The sequence below is a fragment of the Trachemys scripta genome, chromosome 1 (assembly GCF_013100865.1).
Source record: "Trachemys scripta elegans isolate TJP31775 chromosome 1, CAS_Tse_1.0, whole genome shotgun sequence".
NCBI lineage: Eukaryota > Metazoa > Chordata > Testudines > Emydidae > Trachemys > Trachemys scripta.
This window is the reverse complement of record NC_048298.1, coordinates 126,957,742-126,978,822: the sequence shown is the minus strand read 5'-3', so window position 1 is coordinate 126,978,822 and position 21,081 is coordinate 126,957,742. Positions and strand designations below refer to the sequence as shown.

At 44.5% G+C, this 21,081-nt stretch overlaps 1 protein-coding gene across 7 annotated transcripts in view; it reads right to left on the bottom strand.

Annotated features, from left to right (window-relative positions):
• The window catches only part of CCDC91 (coiled-coil domain containing 91), a 350,759-nt gene that overhangs the window by 281,926 nt on the left and 47,752 nt on the right, over positions 1-21,081 (bottom strand). For all 7 annotated transcript variants that reach the window (XM_034784606.1, XM_034784585.1, XM_034784596.1 and 4 more), the window contains 2 exons: positions 15,340-15,383; positions 14,378-14,456 (listed from right to left, as the gene is read on the bottom strand). In XM_034784606.1, coding sequence (XP_034640497.1) covers positions 14,378-14,456; positions 15,340-15,369 — 109 coding nt within the window. In that variant the 5' untranslated portion in view covers positions 15,370-15,383. The remainder of the gene's footprint in view (positions 1-14,377; positions 14,457-15,339; positions 15,384-21,081) is intronic.

Genomic DNA, 21,081 nt, shown 5'->3' with positions numbered 1-21,081 from the left:
ACATGGCGGTCGTGTTGTCTGTGAGGACTCTGACCACCTTCCCCTGTATGTGGTGGCAAAAGGCCATGCACGTCAGGCGTACAGCCCTCAGCTCCCTGACGTTTATGTGCAGGGTTCCTCGGGTGAACACATACCCTGGGTCCTGAAGTCCCCCACGTGGGCTCCCCAGCCCAGGTCCGAGGCATCCGACACTAGATCCGAGGCATCCGACACTAGAGGGAGAGGGTTCTCGGAAGGGGATACCCCAGAGCATGTTGCTCGGGAGGGACCATCATTGGAGGTCGGCCACCACCGTTGGCAGCACCGTGATGACCTTGTCCTGGCCATTCCTGGCCTAGGAGTACCGGGAGGCCAGCCAAAGTTGAAGGGGCCTCATCCGAAACCGGGCATGTTGCACCACATAGGTGCCTGCTGCCATGTGGCCTAGGATTTGGAGGAACACCCATGCCGTGGTGACCGGAAAGGTCGTGACCGAGGCGATGAGCGCTTTGAGCGTCTCGAATCTGTCCCGTGGGAGGGAGGCCGTGGCCACCCGGGAATCTAACAGCGCCCCTATAAAGCTTATGCACTGAACCGGGATTAACGTAGATTTCTCCTCGTTTACCAGTAGGCCTAGAGCTGCGCAGGTGTCCAGCAGGAAATTCATCTGCTGCTGCACTAGAGACCGAGACCGGCCCTTGAGGAGCAAGTCGTCAAGGTAGGGGAAGATCTGCAGCCCTTTCCTCCTGAGGTGGGCCGCCACCACAGCCATACACTTTGTAAATACCCTTGGGGCAGTAGACCGGCCGAAGGGGAGGACCATAAACCGGAAGTGGTCCTGACCTATCCGGAAATGGAGGAAATGCCTGTGACCCTCGAAAATGTGGATGTGGAAGTATGCATCCTGGAGGTCCAGCGCCACAAACCAATCCCCCTAGTCTAGGGATGGAATAATAGAGGCCAGGGACACCATGCGGAATTTGCAACGCACCAGGAACTGGTTGAGATTCTGCAGATCGAGGATGGGCTGAAGCCTTTGGGATGAGGAAATACCTGGAGTAAAATCCCTTGCCCTGGTATTCCCGAGGTACCCTTTCCACAGCTCCCAAGGAGAGGAGGCGCTCTACCTCCAGACGGAGGAGGAGGGCATGGTCCGGGTCCCTGGCCAGCTACCGGGACGGGGGATGGTTGGGAGGAATTGAAACAAACTGCAACCTGTACCCTTGGGAGATGGTGCTGAGGATCCATCGGTCCGACGTTATACGAGACCATTGCAGCCGGAAGGCTGATAAACGGTTGATAAAACACAACTTTATTAACTGGGGGAGGTGTACACTGGCAGCAGGCCCCGTGACCCCCCCTTAACGAGTCAAAAACCCCGTTTCCCTGGCCTCTTGGCCTTCGAAGGCCCAGGTCTTGGGGCCGAACGGGATTGGCGTTGGGACCAACACCTCTGCTCTCTCTGCCGCTTAGGCGAGGGTTCGTATCTGCCCCAAGCTGGAGGAGCAGAGGTTTGAGGCCTGGGCTTGTCCTTAGAGGGTTGGACGTACAGGCCTAGCATCTGCAGGGTGGTGCGGGAGTCCCTCATCCCGTGCAGACGGATGTCTGTCTGGTCAGCAAATAATGCTTTGCCATCAAATGGCAGGTCCTGCATTATAGACTGGGACTCCACTGACAGCCCCGAGAGCGAGAGCCACGACGCCCTTCGCATGGAGACTGCTGAAGCCATCGAACGAGCGACTGTGTCCACTGCATTCAAAGCCACCTGTAGAGCTGCTTTGGCCACAGCCGCACCCTTGTCGACCAAAGCCTGGAACTCCTTCTTGTCCTTGTCTTGAAGGAGGGGATCAAATTTGGGCAGGGAACCTCAGAGATTAAAATCATAACGGCTCAGCAGTGCCTGGTGGTTGGCCACTCTGAGCTGTAAGCTCGCGGAGGAATAAACCTTTTTTCCAAAGGAATTAAGTCTCCGAGCGTCCTTGTCCTTTGGTGTGGGCGCAGGCTGGCCGTTCTGCTCATGGTGGTGAACCAACTCTACCATGAAAGAGTTTGGAGCTGGGTGGGTGTATAGGTACTCGTGACCCCTTGTGGGAATGAAAAACTTCCTTTCAGTCTTCTTGGAAATGGGGCCAAGGGAGGCTGGGGTCTGCCAGAGGCCGGTGGTGATGTTGGCCACCCGCTGATGGGGTGCCGAGGACATTAAACCATGTATCGGAGGGCTCCTCCATCTCCTCAGCCTGGAGCTCGAGATTTGCTGCCACCCTCCTAAGCAGCTCCTGGTGCGCCTTAAAGTCCTCCTGAGAGGCCAGAGGCGGTACCGCGACTGAATCGCCTGGTGCCGAGGAGGTAGATGGTGTGGTGCCTTCAGGAACCGACGGCATCATAGGCTCGACGTCTGGGTCCTGTCCCAGGGTCGGTGCCAGAGGTTCAGCGCCCGTGGCCCGATCCCGAGGAGACGATGCAGGGTGGCCCTGAGAGGCTCCTGCCACGGAGCGAGCTCCCGGCTGTGCAGGTGCCTGAGGCCACAGTGCCCACTGGCACCATTGTCTTTGCCAGGGAACGGCCTGGCACTGAGATGCATGGAGCGTCGGCAGCACTGGTTGCTGCTGCGGCGTGGTGCGGCCCGGGGAGAGATGGCTGCACGCCGATGCCGAAGTCCTAGAGGAGCGCACGGTGCCATGGGAATGACTGGAGCGGTCTCTATCATGACAGCTCCTGCCACGAGACTTGGACCTGGATGACGTGGACAGGTAGATGTCCGAGGAGTTGTCTCTGTACTCCCCGCGGCGCCTGTGGCCACGGCACCTTGGTGCCAGGAACTCTCGGGACACACTCCGAGCACGGCGTCTCTGACGGCGGGCGCTAGAGTATGAGCGCCGGTGCCAACGGCGTCAGGAACTGTTCCTGTCAGACTGACTCGAGGAGAAATGGCGTCGCCTCGTCACCTCCTCTACGGCGCCCAAGACCGGAGGAGTGGGACTCGCTCGCAGAAGAGCCAGCACGTGGAGTCGAAGTGCGTCGCAGGCCTCTGCTCGGCACCTCGACCCGGGAAGGTACCTCAACCTCCGATACCTCCAGGGAGGGCTGATGGGCACCCAAAGGCGGCTTTCCACAGGACTGGGGGCCGGACTGAGGAGGCGATCCCAGCACCGGAAGGGCTAGGATGTCACACACGGCCTGAGCTGCCTCTGGCGTCGAAAGCATGCGTACTTCAGGCGAGGCTCACGCGGACGGGACCGGACTACTCCGCTCAGCGCGAGTCAGAGGTCTCTGTCCCGACAGGGATCGTGGGCTGCCCAACTCGGGTCTGGCCTCACCCTTCTCCTTCTCTTGGCGCCGCTGAGTCTTCCCTCGCTTCTTACTGGGGTAGCGGTGCCAAGATGACGACGATGCCTCGCTGCGCACCGACGACGTGGTGCTGGGCGCGGAGTCGGGTCGACGCGCTGGTGCCAGAGCCAATGCTGACTCCATTAGCAAAGCACGGAGTTGGATCTCACGCTCACGCTTTGTCCGAGGCTTGAAGGAGCAACAAATCTTACAGCACTCACTAATGTGAGCCTCGCCCAGACAGCGAAGACACAGAGTGTGGATCGCTTCTGGGCATGGAGTTGCGACAAGAGTCGCACGACTTGAAGCCTGGGCCACGGGGCATGCCCTGAGCCAGGCACTGACGAAAAGTTCAGCAAAGGAAAAGTTCAGTGAACTAGATGCCACTAAGGCTATAAACACTGCAGCCAAGGCTGGAGCAAGTTCCGACTACCTTCATTGGCAGCAAGAAGGAACTGAGGGTGGGGGGAGCACGCAGCCCCCTTTATGGCGCGATATCCTAAGTTCAACTTGCCTGAGTGGCAAGATAGAGGAGTGCCCAAGGGGACTGTCTGTGATTCCAGGATAAGACTGTTACAGCAATCCAGGAGTTCACATTTGTTACTGAGTTGCTGAAATCTAATTATAGACCATACCACCAGTTTGGGGTGTCTGCCCTGCTTTTGACAGTCTGCTCTGAGGTTGGCACGCTCGGTTGGGAGCCACTCCAGACAACATGTCAAATATGTTTTCCTAATTATTTTATTTTGGTTTCAATGACACTTAACTAAAGCAAATTATAATATATACTGAGTGGAAGCCAACAGAGTAACACAAGTAAACACAACGTTGGAAGCAAGTTTAAGGAGGGCAACTTTTGTATAGGCACAAAAACTATGCCAACATTACGTGGGATTTTATAGCTATAATTAGTTTATGTGATTTATTCAGTAAAATACTATAATAATCGGTGGAAATTTTTAGTTCCTCACATAAGGATTACATCTTCTTAAAAACATAGAAAAAGATGCATTATTTTGGCTTACACTGGAAACCCAACTCACTCCCAACAACCAAATAACCACCAAACCATAATGTATCCTTAATCTAATGTAATACTGATTATTTATCTTTACCTGTGATCTATTTTATATAGAATAATAAGGATCCAAAAACAGTCACCAGCCAAACACATAAATACAAATAAAGCATAACTCCACAGTACATTTCAGCTTCCACCTTTGACAAAAAGACGTGTAACATGCTCAGAGACTTAAAGAACTTTTTCAAAGAAAAACTACTAAAAACAGTATAGTATGTTTTCCGTGAAATAGCCAGAGAAACCCTGTTGCTGCAGTGGGGTGCTGTGCTCAGATTTAAGAAAAGTTTTATCATTAACGTTAAGTGTAACAGTACATACAGTGTTTTAATATGAGTTTAATCGTTATTCAGTCAACACACACATGAGAGTTTTGCATAAGAAATGCAGAATCAGAATTCCTGACGTTTTCTATTGTCAAGTTAATCAGACCTTCCTGACACTCCCAAATGAGGAACAGTCCCAGTATCCTAAAGGCTACTGTCACTGTTGAAGACACGGTTGGCTATTGGATTATCTGTTTTTTGTGTCACAATAGCGAACCTGTAGTTTCAGGAACCTGTAGCGATCACAGAAAGTTTTGCCCATACATTGTCAATGTATAAAATACAAAAAACAAAAAAAGTCTGCAACTAGTCTTAGGTTCCAGGAGGAACCCTCAATTTGCTATGGGTGGATTTGTTTGTTTATTTTTAATTTGGCCAGGACGAAATTGGGGAAAAAAAGATGGAAGAGATTGGAAAAACAAAGACCGACCAAACTACCCTCCCCCTTCTGATATGAATTGAAATCTAAGATCTTATCCGCACAAAGATGCACCAGGTTTAACTAAAAGTGTATTTTTAAAACAGTTTAGTTAAACTAGTACAAATGTGTGTGTAGCTTTTCTTATTTCAGTTTAAGAGTGTCATTTATTTAGCATAATTGATTATAAACAGATTACATAATAATTAAATAAAGCAATCAAACATTTTTAAGAGTACTCACACACAAACTTGCACTGGTTAACTAAATTAGTTTAAATATACATACCTATTAAACAAGTGCAAGTTGTGTGTAAATAAGGCCCAATTCTATTATTTAATAATATCCTCTGTGAAGGCTGAGTCGGAGATTTTCATGTCATCACCAGTTATTCTCCCATTGCAACAAACCATGGGAGAATCCAAAGTTGACAACACAGACCAGGACAGAAGACGGACCCAATAGATGCAACACAAGTAGCCCTTCTTAGGGCCTCAGTCAAAGATGGCACTTAAAATGATCAGTTCCGATGTAGAGGAATTCTCTGAAGAGAAGGCTGATGTTCTGTCTGGCATGAAAGTAGACATCACATGCCTGTAAGAGAGACATAGAGACAACAACACGAAACATCCCTGGTATGCATATTGCTGCGAACATCTAAAGCAACATTTATGGCAGTGTGATACTTGTATACAACAGAAGACTAGTGGGAAACACTATGGTACAATGGAACTTATGGCTGAACATGATAGCAGTTGTCTCTTTACAAACCACCAGGTAAGCAGCTTGCATGGCCAACCGACTAAACACTGCCAGAAAGAACATGCCTGGTCACTGGCAACTTCAACAGTCAGGCCACCATATGGGGATACCCCAACAATGAAAACAGTGGGAAAGAAGTTGAGAAGTAGATGGCAAAAGAAACTGATCCTGCTCTATGAACTTCCCCAGACCCCACCAAGGACCAACGTACCTTCCATAGTGCAAAATGGAACAAGGAGTATAGCCCTGACCTAGCCTCTCTCATCTCTGAAAATGAAAGGCAAATTCAGAAGGGAGTCATGACACCAAACCCAAGATTGCAACATACACCAGCGCAAGCAACAACAGAAGCTACAACTCAGGAAAACCTAGGAACCTACGGAAAAAACAGTTACTCACCTTCTCGTAACTATCATTCTTCACGTCCATTCCAATCAAGTGTGTGCGCATGCGCACGTGCACAGTAGCTGGAAGATTTTTCCCCTAGTAGAAACCCTAGGGTCGGCCTGGGCACCCCCTGGAGTTGCGCCTTTCATAGCGCCCATTATAGAGCCCTGCCGACCCTACACCCCTTCAGTTCCTTCTTGACGGCTACTTCTGAACGGCTTTGTTCTCTCAATACAGAAAGCTAGCGCACTGCGGACATCTAGTGAGTGGAATCTCTGCTCCCTGCCACTAGAATGCAGCTTAGGGTAGAACACCAGGAGAAAGATGTCCTGGTTAACATGAAACTGTGATACAACCTTTGGGAAGAAAGTAGGATGACGTCTGAGCTGCACCTTGTCCTTATAGAACATGGTATAAGGGAGCTCTGAGGTTAGGGCCTTGAGTTCAGACACTCTCCTGGCCGAGGTTATCGCCACCAGCAACACCACCTTGTAAGAGAGGCAGAGCAGGGAGCATGTCGCCAACAGCTCAAAAGGTGGTCCCATGAGTCTAGAAAGGACCAGGTTTAAGTCCCAGACCAGGACAGGCTGACTGACGTTAGGGTATAGCCTGTCGAGCCATTTTAAAAACTGGCTGACCATCGAGTTAGCAAACACAAAGCGGCCCTCCTCACCCGGGTGAAAGGCCAAGATGGCGGCTAAGTGCACCCTTATCGACTATAACAAAAGCCCCTGCTGCTTCAGATGCAGGAGGTAGTCCAGAATAAGCAGCACTGCTGCTAGTGTCAGTGACAACTGGCGCTGCGCCAACCAGATTGAATAGCTCTTCCACTTGGCAAGGTATGTGATTTTCGTAGAGGGTTTTATGCTGCCAAGGAGGACCTGTCTAACCTAGTCTGAACAGGAAAGCTCCATTGGGTTCAACCATGGAGCTTCCACGCCATGAGATGAAGCGACTCGAGGTTCGGATGTTGAAGACAACCGTGATCAAGTCCAAGGGGAGCAACTCCATAAATTAAGCCATCACCGAGCAGGCATTTTAGGTGTACCTGCTGACGATGGCCTGCTGGTTGGATATTTGGAGTTGCAATCCCCCCCGTTGGAGTAAACCTTTTGCCCGAAAAGGTCTAATTTTTTGGCGTCCCTATTCTTGGGCAAAGGGCCTTGAAATTGTTGCCCCTCTGGCTGGTTAGCGGTGTCCACCACCAGGGAATCAGGCTGAGGGTGGAAATAGAGGTGCTGATAGCCCTTGGATGGCAAGAAGTACCGGCACTTATTGCATTTGGCTGTAGGTTGTAGCGAGGCCAGGGTTTGCCAAAGGGTCTTGGTCATGTCTGTGATGGTCTTTATCAGCAGTAAGGCAATACAAGCAGGGCCGGAGGGAGGCAGGATGTCCACCATAGGGTCCGCATCATCCACAACTTCCTCCAGTTTAATGCCCGGACCCTGGGTGACCTGGCGCAATAGCTGCTGCAATACCTTGGAGTCTTCCAGAGCTGGGACTACTGAAGTGACTGCTAGGGCCTCATCTGGTGAGAAGAAGACCACCAGGGGAAGTGGTTGCTCCCTACCGTCCCCACCTGAGGGACCTCTTGACCTCGTGGGAACTGCAGTAAGTTGGCCTGGTCCCGGTGCCATCATCGGGGTCTACACCAGTGCCGGCGCCTGGTGCAGCATGTGCTCCGGGGTTCCCGTAGGCACCATCGCAGCCAGCGCCAATGACTGAGGCGGTGTCAGTGCCGGTACCGTCATCGGTACCAATGGTGCGTCATGTGCCATAGCCGCAATCAGGGCCACTGATGCCTCCGGTGCCAAAGCAGTCAACGTCAGTGCTGCAGTCGGTGGCGGAACGAAGGTCGCAGACACCACTGATGCTGCACCTGAGCGGGACCCCTGACTCGGACCCTGGGCTTGATGGAAAGCCCGCAGAGTCCAAAAGGGCTACTGCAGTGGATTTTGCCATTGAGTGGCCCACTGCATCAGTCGGGACCACTATGGTGCCGTGAGGAGGATCTTCTGCTCCTGCTATAGTCAGAGCGGTATGAGTCCGACTCTGACTCTGAGTAGCAGGACCAAGGTAGCCCTGCTCCTCTCGAGGTAGAGCGTCGAGAAGCAGGGGACCGACTGTGCTCCCTGGATGGCGGTGCTGGAGTAGAAGGGTGCCAAAATTATGGGGATCAGCATGCCATCATCACCAGCTTTCCCTTTGACCGCATGGGGTGCTGGGACGGAACCTGTGGTTTCGGGACGCTCTCTTGTCTCGGCGGCAAGAATGGCGCCATGAGCCTCAATAGGCCCTGCACTACCTTGAAAGCCTCTGGGGTGGACGGGAGCAGTAGATGCTCCAGTGGGTGCAGTGAGCGAGATGGGCCCTCTGCGCCGGCGATTGGGACCGGTGCCAAAGGCTGCAACGTCCACGAGATGCTCCATGACAGTGCCGAGCTTCCTTGCCAGCATCTTTCTCCGGCGCCGGATCCTTCAAAGATGGCGCCATATCGCTTCACGCCGAAGATGACGTGCTGGGAGCAGGATCCCCGGGGCCTGGGTCCGACTGAGGTTGGAGAGCTGCCTTCCTAAGGAGAATTTTGAGATGCTGCTCCTTCTCCTTAATGATTCTCAGTCGGAATTCCCAACACATTTTGCAGCAGTCTTTCTGGTAACCCTCACCCAGGCACCGTAAGCAGGTGGTGTGGGGATGGGGTGAACCAGATGTCCCGATTTTATAGGGACAGTCCTGATTTTGGGGTCTTTTTTTTTTTTTTTTTAATATAGGCTCCTATTACCCCCACTCCCTGTCCCAATTTTTCACATTTACTGTCTGATCACCCTATGTGGGGGTCACATTTTGGTACGCGCTTCACGCAAATCTGACAAGTCTTAAAGCCGTGGCATGCACTGTCAACAAATGGGGGGGGGACAAAAGGGGGAACCCCCATAACTGAAACTTATAAAAGAACTACTAAACTATTACTGGAAACTAACTACGTACAGCGTGTAAGGCACTGCTAATTCACTTGCCGAAGCAAGAGAAGAGCAAGGGGAAATGAATGAATCCACCTGTAATATTACTCCAGCATAGAAGCACTATGGAGTATGTGTCTCCCTAGTGTGGAAGACTGCCCCAAGGTACATCCCTAGACAAGACCAGGCCTAGACCAAATGGCGCCTCAGGTGAGCAGCGTCTTCAGTGACCCCTGACGAAGTAGAAGCTGAGGAATGATGATGCCAAATGGGAATGTGGAGAGCTTAGACTAGTGATACTCAGACCTCAGTGGTTCAGGAGCCAACTTAGCCATCAATATTACCCGAAAGAGTGACAGTAGTGAGAATGCATTGTTTCATTTACTGTATACTATACAATATATTATTCTCACAATACAATGACTGACCAAATATTCTACAATTGGTTAATAACACAGTATAAAAGCATCCTGACTGGTTAATTAAATCACACAGTGTTTTAATATCATGTGCTGCAAAGAGCTACAGGAGACACATTAAAGAGCCACTTGTGGCTCCCAAGCCTCAGTCTGAATATCACTGGCCTAGACGATCATTTGAAAACTGCTTGATGCACTGCCCCGGCCAACATCTGGTACCCATGAGGAACTATGTGAGGTAAGTGAGAACACAAGGTCTTGAACAAAGTTTTGGAGAGACAAAACTACGAAGATAACATCCTCTTTGTCAATGGAAAGTTTTAACAAATAAAAATTAAACAGTGATCATGAACTAATATTAAAGGGACCAAAAAACAAACAGGATCAACCATAAACCAAATGAGTTTTTAGATTTCTCTACCACAAGATTTCCTCCTCCAACACAAATACCTCTAACCTACCCCTCTACCCTTCTGAATCTCCTGTCCCAGACACAGAAGAGGCAAAGATGTAGTTATGATAGGGGTCCCGGCTTATCTCTTGTGCAGTCAGAGTTTCTCCCCAAAAGGTAAAAATCTCATCCAGTCTACACTGTTACACATATAGAATTAAGGTACTCAAACAACTCTGAAGAAAGAACTAAAAGTAAAATTTACAAATCCACCTAAATGATTAGGCACCCAAGTCCCATTCACCTTCAGTGGGACTTGGGCACCTAAATCACCTATGCATTTTTGAAAACTGTATCCTACAGCTTCATTCTTCTCATATGTCCTATAAAAACAGCAAAGACCCATAGGTCTGGCTCCTTTGTCCTTTCTGTTTTGTGAATCTTTGGCCTGGGAAGCAAAGATGCAAGATGTGACCTGCTTCCTCCACTCATTCCCAACCATTTACCAAGACAACAGTACAAATCTCATAAGCTGGTAAACTGGGGGAGAAGAGGAGGGAGTTTTGGTACAGGCAACATTATTATTTTACGGTTGTCCGAGAGACACAAACCACAGACATCCGCAGTTCTACATATTAGTTGTTGCTTTAAAAAGGTAAGGGTAGCCTACAATGGAGCTAGAAGATATGGAAGTTGGTGGTAACATTTACAGATTATAAACCTCCTTAAATCACATTAGCACCACTTATATACCACATAATTTTGAGTTTACATTCTGTTTCAAACTTGTGTAAATGAGTAGGCTGGATCTAAGCCATCCATTGAGACTTTGGTATGGATTTTTGTAATTTATCAAAATTAGATATCCGAGCGTAGGATTCTTTGATTATTGTTATACCCTGTGATACATTGCATTTATTATGTACTTTTGCCCACGTCTCCTGCACTCTCTAGCTAATCCATCTCTACAGGAAATGCTGACACGAACTTCTCTGAACAGCTACATTCACTTTTCCTTCCCACCATTTTTAAAATCACATTGCTAGAGAAAGGTTTCCTTCTTTCAGCTGAAATTGTGGCATTTCCCCCTAAATTATACTGTTCTGAGGTTAGATCAAGCAATATTCAGTACTGTATCCATGTCAAGCTTAAGGTCTATAACTTGTAACTCTACAAAACTAGATAGCACCATTGTAAAGGAAAAATACTTAGGCTTTCTGAAGAGACAGGTGGCAATTGCTTCTGGCCCTAGAAAATCATTAGCTATCAGACTTTTAAAAATTTCCTAAAATACTTTTTGTATAAATGTCACTTTAAAGTTTCCAATTTTTTTTCTGAACCTTACAACTCTGCAGAATAGGACTTAAGTTAGAAAAGAACTCTAGCTTTACAAATGAAGGGATGCAAAAATAGCCACAAGAAAAACTGTTTAACTGATTTTTGTAATCTTTTCTTTGGGAAGTTCTCAGCACCTTTCTATTGTTTGAAACAGACCTTTGAGTGTGTTCTTCCTGATGAATATCAGACAAGGGAAGAGCCTTTTCTCTGTCTCATGAAATTCCACTCAGCTTTTGAACAGTTAAAAATCATCCATTTCTCAAGAAAATTTTGGAGCATCCCAAAACAGTTCCTCAACACAAGAACATTCTAAAAGCGAGCCTCATGCTGCTACAAGAAAGCAACCACAACTTTACTGGGAATATCTGGGAGGTGCCAGAGAGCTGTTGCAATGGTAGGAAGAAGAAGAGACAATCCCACATGCTGAAGAGAAGAACTGTGATTGATTACACTGGTCTACAATTTTTGAGAAGTCGTCTGCTTCAGAGATAAAATGTGCTATTTATTATGTATTTTGATGTGCTGAATTCAAATATGACAATTAAAACAACTGATTGGCTACTGTTTCTAAGATATTTAAGTTTTTACATTTTATGTCTATGTATATTGTGTAGATAGTAGAGTTTTAATCATAAATTGTAAACCTAGGTCTTTTCATGTGTTTATGGTTGCTTTACATGATAATATTTCACCTGTCCTGTTTATGTAACACTTTAAAATCAGCAAAAGGGTAATATAAATAAAATTTATTATGAAACAAAGGGTAAAAAGCTATTATGTACATAGTTTAGTCCTACTCAGTGTCTACTCGGCGCTTCTTGGCTTGTCTCTTGTATTCATTAAATGGAGCATCTCTTGTCACTGTCCAGCAATAGTCTGCAAGCATTGATGGGCTCCATTTGCCCTGATAGCGTTTCTCCATTGTTGCAATGTCCTGGTGAAAAAGCTCGCCGTGCTCGTTGCTCACTGCTCCGCAGTTTGGTGGAAAAAAATCTAGATGAGAGTGCAAAAAAAATATATCTTTAGTGACATGTTGCAACCAAGGATTTTGTATGCCTTGAGGAGGTTTCCCACCAACAACCTGTAGTGGTCTGCCTTGTTGTTTCCGAGAACATTTATTGCCACTAACTGGAAGGCTTTCCATGACGTCTTTTCCTTGCCACGCAGTGCATGGTCAAATGCATCATCTCGAAGAAGTTCACGAATCTGAGGACCAACAAAGACACTTTCCTTTATCTTAGCTTCACTTAACCTTGGAAATTTTCCACGGAGGTACTTGAAAGCTGCTTGTGTTTTGTCAATGGCCTTGACAAAGTTCTTCATCAGACCCAGCTTGATGTGTAAGGGTGGTAACAAAATCTTCCTTGATTCAACAAGTTGTGGATGCTGAACACTTTTCCTCCCAGGCTCCAATGACTGTTGGAGTGGCCAATCTTTCTTGATGTAGTGGGAATCTCTTGCACGACTATCCCGTTCACAGAGAAAACAGCAGTACTTTGTGTATCCACTCTGCAGAAAAAGCAAGAGAGCAACAACCTTCAAATCGCCACAAAGCTGCCACTGATGTTGGTCATAGTTTATGAACCTCAAAAGTTGTTTCATGTTGTCATAGGTTTCCTTCATATGGACTGCATGACCAACTGGAATTGATGGCAAAACATTGCCATTATGCAGTAAAACAGCTTTAAGACTTGTCTTCGATGAATCAATGAACAGTCTCCACTCATCTGGATCGTGAGCGATGTTGAGGGCTGCCATCACACCATTGATGTTGTTGCAGGCTACAAGATCACCTTCCATGAAGAAGAATGGGACAAGATCCTTTTGACGGTCACGGAACATGGAAACCCTAACATCACCTGCCAGGAGATTCCACTGCTGTAGTCTGGAGCCCTACAGCTCTGCCTTACTCTTGGGTCGTTCCAAATCCCTGACAAGGTCATTCAGTTCACTTTGTGTTATGAGGTGTGGTTCAGAGGAGGAGGATGGGAGAAAATGTGGGTCCTGTGACATTGATGGTTCAGGACCAGAAGTTTCATCCTCTTCCTCGTCTGACCCAAGTGAGAATGATTCTTGTGCATCAGGAACTGGCAGGCCTTCTCCGTGGGGTACTGGGCGTATAGCTGATGGAATGTTTGGATAATGCACAGTCCACTTTTTCTTCTTTGACACACCTTTCCCAACTGGAGGCACCATGCAGAAGTAACAATTGCTGGTATGATCTGTTGGCTCTCTCCAAATCATTGGCACTGCACAAGGCATACATTTCCTTTTCCTGTTCAACCACTGGCGAAGATTTGTTGCACAAGCGTTGCAGCATATGTGTGGGGCCCACCTCTTGTCCTGATCTCCAATTTTGCAGCCAAAATAAAGGTGATAGGCTTTCTTAACCATAGTGGTTATACTGCACTTTTGTGCTGCAAAAGTCACTTCACCACAAACATAGCAGAAGTTATCTGCACTGTTCACACAAGTACGAGGCATCTCTGCTGAACAGAAATGTGTCCCTTTGCAAAATCAAACACTGACAAATAAGAGAGCACGACACTGTATGATTTCTAGAGCTGATCTAGGGCAATTTGTTCAGCAGAGTGATGTAAGCTTCATTATGATTGCATCATCCATGACTTCTAGGAATAACATGATGCAATTCATATCATATATGACGCAATACAAGCTTCAGATTGCATCATTCATTGTTTTGCCTAAAAAGCAAGTACTGTCCAAACCCAGTCATAGATTTATTCATAGATCCAGTCAAAGATGTATTTTAGTCATTTCTGGTTTAAATTGAGATCTGTTCCCTTTATAACTCACTTATCCTCCGCCATTCCCAAGTCAAGGGTCGTATATACTGACCCAATAGCATATCTTGAAAACTAGAGCCAATCAACAATTTTAAGCATCATTTTCGTTCTCAGTGACCCACAATTAGTAAAGTTTGACTACATTTATTTCAGAAGCATTTTGGCTATAGAGCAGTGAACAGTACCTGCAGGAAATGCTGCCCAAGGAATAGCAGGAGAAATAGTTTGTGTTTCACCATCTTCACCTTCAAAGGTCACTGCTGCCTAGAAATATGGAAAATACTGTTTTGTTAGACTTCTAAAAACTTTTGCACAGATTTTCCAGGAGACATTTTCTAATGATCACATTCATCACAACTTATCAAGCATTTCAAATATATTCCTTTAACACTGACCTATACTGCACTGCACTAGCGCAAGTGGAATAACTTTTTTTTTAATTGTATTTGTCCAACTGTAATGAGTATGCACCACACACACACACAAAACACTACAGAAATCATTTAAGTGCATCACTAGTCAGCAAAGTAGTTAAACACTTGCTTAGGATTGGCTGCTTCACTGGGGCTAAAATGCACAGGTATACTTAGGAAAAAGCCCTCAATAAACTGGATATGAAATTCAGATATGATCACAGGCACAACTTTGCAAACACACTGTAACATCTTTGATTTAACTTCACAATTGTTAAACTGAATACAAAACAACTTTTACTCAATGTGCAGAGGAGTATGTTATACTTCTTACTTGACCAAAACAAAACAAAAGAACACCTGCCCGGCACCGGCTAATTATTAAAACCTAATATTAAAACACCGGCTAAATATTAAAACCTAAGCCAAAGTTTTTACAATTTTATGCCGAATGTTAGGTATCTCAATACACAGACACTTAGTTAAGTGGCATGATTTCCAAAAATGCTGACCATCCCTAATTTATGTTCTATCTAGAGAGAAAAATAAATTATTTCGCTTGATTATTAAATGTATTGGTTAGTAAATTTTGCTTTAACGTTGACAACTAGGCACAATTTTCATGTTAACATCTGTACAATTACTAATCATAAAATAAAGCATGCCCCTCCAAATGATGTAATTTCAAAAGTTTCTACAGCTAACCATTTTTCAAGGTCAGGAACATGACATACCTCAAAGCCTCCAAATTCGTCATCATCCATTTTCCTGTTGGCACCTACAAGACAGTATAAAATAATATTGATCAAAAATCTATGCTCTTTGCAGTCTGCTGTATCCCAAAGGTGGGAAGATGTATTCTGTACAGCAAAAGCTTCAAGCAGCCTTCAAAGATAGCCTCAAGTAGAATACATTGCAGCGGCCAAACCTCAAGGAGACAAAGGCATAGATAACCACAGCAGATTCTGAATCTGAAAGCAATGAGTGATATCAGACAAGCAGACTCACTCAATCAAGAGAAATGACAGTCTTTTGTTAGTTCATCCAAATTATCTTCTCAGTTCCAGCTATTATCACTGACTTTTCATCCAGAGTGAGCATAAGCCTACTGTGCTTTCATAATAGTCCTTATCTCCACAAGGTATTTGAGAAAGCCAGGAAACAGGTCTATTCAATTCAGATGAACTGGAGACTTACTACTCCCCCACCACACGTGGGACTCAACAGTGGAGCTCCCCTGGTGAGGAAGAGCAATATTGTTCAAGATCTCTTCACTAAAAGTAGCCATTTTAAAGGTGATTCTGTCTACCAATAGAGACAGCAGCGAAGCGCACTGCACCCCATAATCAATGGTGCTAAAGGCTGCCGAATTACCTTGTCTCTTGGGGCTGGTCCACACTAACCCCCCACTTCGAACTAAGATACGCAACGTTATTCACGTAGCTGAAGTCGAAGTATCTTAGTTCAAACTTACTGCGGGTCCACACGCGGCAGGCAGGCTCCCGTCGACTCCGCGTACTCCTCTCGTGGAGCAGGAGTACCGGCGTCGACTGCGAGCACTTCCGGGATCGATCCGGGATCGATTGCTTACCACCAGACCCGGAGGTAAGTATAGACGTACCCTTGGACATCACGCCATCACTAAATGACTTGAGATCACCTATAGTAATAAATGTTTCTATATCATATCTTCATTTGACATTTGAGTGGTTGGATTTATAATAAAACACCATATTATTTCTGATCTAAATAAAATAAAATGGTTCCTTGTTACTAGTAAAAACTAGGATCTGTTCAACGTTTTCATTAAAAAAAAAAAAAAGCTAGGATTTTGTTTGTTTTACTTTCCAGTAGAACTTTCTAGCAGAATTAAAATTTTCTGTATTTCTTCATCTGCCATATATTCTGAAGTTATGTTCATCTGCCAGGAATGGAAAAAATATTTTTACATTTTAAGTTTCTTTTCCAAATTGGCACTGTGGCTCAATTCAATAATATTTCCTGCTTTTCACATCTCTTAGCTGTCTGGCAACATCAGCACAAACTCCAACTCAGAACAGGACTGTGGTGAATTTCTGGAAGTCTCTCTGTCACCACAAAGGTTCTTCCCTAGGTTTCATGGCAGGCGTTGATTTAGATTTTCAAAACTGATCAGCATTTTTGAGTTGCAGCCATGATTTCTGTGGCATTTTGATATATTTTTAGCTAAAACTGTCTTGTTTCTTTTGAAACACGTGGAGGAAGTTACTCAGCTAATGAAGGTAAATCAAGCTATGTATGGTTGATCCTGAAAGAATACAGCTAAACCAGTAATATATCCCCAAAGTTCCTCCTGATATTTGACTAAGGGTAAGGATGAACCAACAAATCTCAATAAATGTAACAAAAAGGTAAGAAATTTATAAAATGTATTATTTTCCAGTTAAACTAAATGGCTGGCTGCAAAGATTTCAGTAACATATGGGCAGAAATAAAAGATGCAAGTGGTTTGCAAGAAATCCTAATGAATTAGAACATTATAAAAGAGCAATTTCTCCAAAGTTAGAGGCAGACACAAGGGTCGATCTGCTGCTGAAAATCATTAGCGACACAGAAAACTCTCTCTTCCAGGGCTTACCAAATTTGCTCTTAATTAATTATTACTGATAACGTTAAATTGAATGAGCGTTGTTATGCCTAATAAGAAATGAATTCAATTAAATAAAAAATGTTGCCCAATTTCCACATAAGCCTGAAAAAGACAAATCAAATTCTCAAGGTTCACACAGCTTTTTGCAGCCAAGATGCCAGATGGATATTTTTCGCAGCACAGATGCCAGGTCTATGAATCCAGCCTTAAGTGACCAAACACTAATCCTTCATTCATGCCTGTACATGCAATTAACATTAATGGCTTAAACACACTGCATCAAAAATAAAAAATAAAACAGCATTTTTAAGAAAATTGTGATAAAGAGTTGTTTTCTTGTCACAGAAATGTGATGTGAAATAATATATATTGAAAATATGTAGACAGGAACGCATTACTGAAGGAAAGGGAATCAAAATAAGTCATGTGACGAAACACTATCATCATTGCACATCATTACCATGTATCCAAAAATAAAGGACGGCTATCCAGCTACATAAAGCATTCAAAAATATTTCAGAAACTTATGGTAGTTTGAAAAGAAGTTCAAACTAAGTTAATACTTTAGGGCCTGATTCAATGGTCATTAAAGTTAATGTGAGTCTTTCGACTGACTATAGGCTTTGCAACAGGTCCATAAAGAACATTTGAAAGAAAATGGAAGTCAATATGTTAATGTAATTTTTTTAATAATAAAATAAAGTTACATTAAAGAGCAATAAAGATACCAATAATTAAATAACTATAACTTTATACATACACACAAAATAAACCTAGCAATTATCAAATTATTTTCAGCTTAATTAAGTGTAGTACCTAAATTAACCTATTTACTCCATAAAATAAATTATTTTGCTTTCATATACTTTTAAATTCACTCTTTAGTCACTTGATAGCATTTGTTGTAAGCCTTATTGAAATAACCACTGTACTTTTTTTAGTTTACCTATTTGATACATAGACTCTTGCATATACACCTAACAGAAGCATACGAATAATTTAGTGATTTCTACAAAGGATAGTGAGGATTCTCATGACCCTCATGCTTCCTTAGGCTATTAACACTTGAAGCTGAGAGAGAGTGTCTGAAGCAGACACTGTCATGACTCGCAGATCTCAAACCTGAGCCTGCAAGGTTCATGTGAACAGCCACACAACCACCCTCCATCTAGCAGGCAGCTGACAATGGCTTACCTGAGACCCAAAAAGCCCAGCTCCAGCGTGAGGCTGCACCATATGGTCCAATTGGCACAGTCCCACCGGTCCTACTTAAGCCAGCAGCAGGAATAGGAAGCTGTCCAAACAACTGGACTCCACCTTGCTCTCGACTGGATGCCATGTGCTTCCTGCTCATGCAACCCACTACCTGGCTCCTGCTTCCCTGGCATGTCATTCTGGTTTGACTACTGGTATCTGATTTGCAGTTCCCAAATTCCAGTTTGTCTCCTGCCTCTGACTCCCCAGTATCCCTACAAGGTCTGACTTTGGTTCTGATCTCCAGCTTGCCTCCTGCCTCTGAGCTCCCGCCCGGTATCCTGGCCCAGTTGACGCGACTCCTGTCTCATGACTGTGGACTCTAACTCCAACTACTAGGTCTGCTCGCCCATGACCTGGGCATGACAGACATATTTGCTCTAGCTCTGATCATGCTACACACTAAAAACAGCGGTGTACTCATGATAGCACAGGCAGCAGCCATCATAACACAGGTGGTGGCACACAGTAGCTGCCCTGAATACACACCCATGGGGTGCGGGCAGGTTTGTACTTGGCAGCTACACTACTATTTTTAGTATGCTAGCGCAATGACAGCTAGTGCAAGCATGTCTACTCAAGCTGGGAATCACACCTCCAGCTCCAAGTGTAGATGTAGCCATAGTGTAGACCACATCTTGTTAAAAAACTTGTGGATAACCCTCCTCTCTCATTCGCAATTATCCACCATGCCTACACATTCACAACCCCATAGCATCATTGTGCCATCTACAGCAATTGCTTATGTGGAAAAGTAACAGAAAAGCATGCAATGTAGTTTATCAGTCTAATATGATGTATCAACTAGAAATAAGGAACTCCAGCACCATGTGGCCTGTGGTTCCAAAGATGAACAAAAAGTCCTTCATGGACCACTGGCAGTCCATGGACTACAGTTTTAGAATCTGAATTAAGCAGTTTATTCACCAAAACTAGAAAGGGAATTTTTATTCCACTCTACTCAGCATTGGTTAGATCTCAGTTGGAGGACTGCACTCACTCAGTTTTGAGCACAGGATTTTAAACAAGACAGACAAATTGGAACAAGTTCAGAGATGGAAAAAGGAACTAAAACAGGTTTGGAAGAGAAACTAAAGTTTAAACTGGACATGCCCATTTCTCTAAAGAAAGAAAAACCTAAGAAGAAACATGATAACTGACTAAAATATGTAAAAGGATTTTCATTCATCATAAAGGACAGAACAAGCAGTAATCGGCATAAACTCCAGTACGAAAAAAGCATGTTTAATATTAGGAAAAATTTTAGAACAATAGGCAATATAGCAAACTATCATGAGAAGATGTACAAGCATCATCGCTGAAGATATTCAAAGCTTAACTAGGCACCCACCTTTCAAGAATTGAAATCAAGCCTGCTGCCAGTGAAAAATACTTTCAAACCTAAACAAGTCTACATACATTTAGTTTTTAAAAGGTTTGAATACATCTTTCCACAATTACTTCACATGAAAAAAAGCGATCCAATATAAAATTATTTAAAACTCCCAAAAGATTTATATTTTGATAATATGGAAGACCTTGTGCAGCATACATATATACTATCATTAATCTCATCCTTTACATTGAACCAGCAATATTCTCCAGCTTTGGTTTTGTTTTTTATTAAACATGTATTCTAAAGGACTCATAAAGCTCTTCTCTCCTTACAACAAGAACATTATTTGTGGCTCCTTAGACGGAAGTAGTAATTAACTGCTTAGTCTTCAAAGAATAACTAGGAGACTTGTCTCACCCTAACTACATATGGACTATACAACATGTCTGTTACTCAATAATAAAGAATTGTAACAGAATTGGACAAGTAGTTGACCTCAAATTATAGATTCATAAAAATATAGAAATTATGGATGGAAAAGATCTCTTATATCACCTAGTCCAAGCCAATTACAAAATACAATTGTTCTCTAAACAATAACTTATTACTGGGCTTGAGAAGTCCACACCCCCAATATCTCAGTGTCAAGCAGGAAGAATTTCCCAGATTGTGGGGCTCAAAGCCATCAATTTCAAAGGCTTTCATTATAAAAAAAATAAGTTTCTATCTCTTATAATTGAGAATATAGCCTTCCAGTGTACACCAACTGTAAACCAAAGCAGTGCTGCCTTCCTGTGTCTTCAGACAGACAGTTTAGTGTTTTTGTAGATGCTTACAGCTTTGCCAAACAACATGAAATTAGTAAGAGTCTGGTCACCTTTAACAAAGCTATTCAGAACTTTGTGAGCATACTGACAGTGATGATAGTCTGTTAATTTCACATTGTTGAGGCAGAGGCAGGTCTTCAAAGAGTAACTATAAACTAGCTATTCAAAGAGAAAAAAAGATACCAAAAAAAAAAAAAAAAAGAAGGGTGGAGGAGGCACAGAGTAATGGAGTCCCTTTCCCATTGCAACCACCAGGAGACCATAAAAGGGAATAGAAAGAGAGAAAGTGCCTTCTTCCTTCCAGCAGTTTGGGAGTACGGTGTGGAAATTCAGATTTTTCTGACTCATTTTAGCTAGAACACGGAACCCCTATCCTAGTAAGGTTCAGGGTGAAATCCCTACTAGAAAGCTCAGTATCCTGTACTTTTCC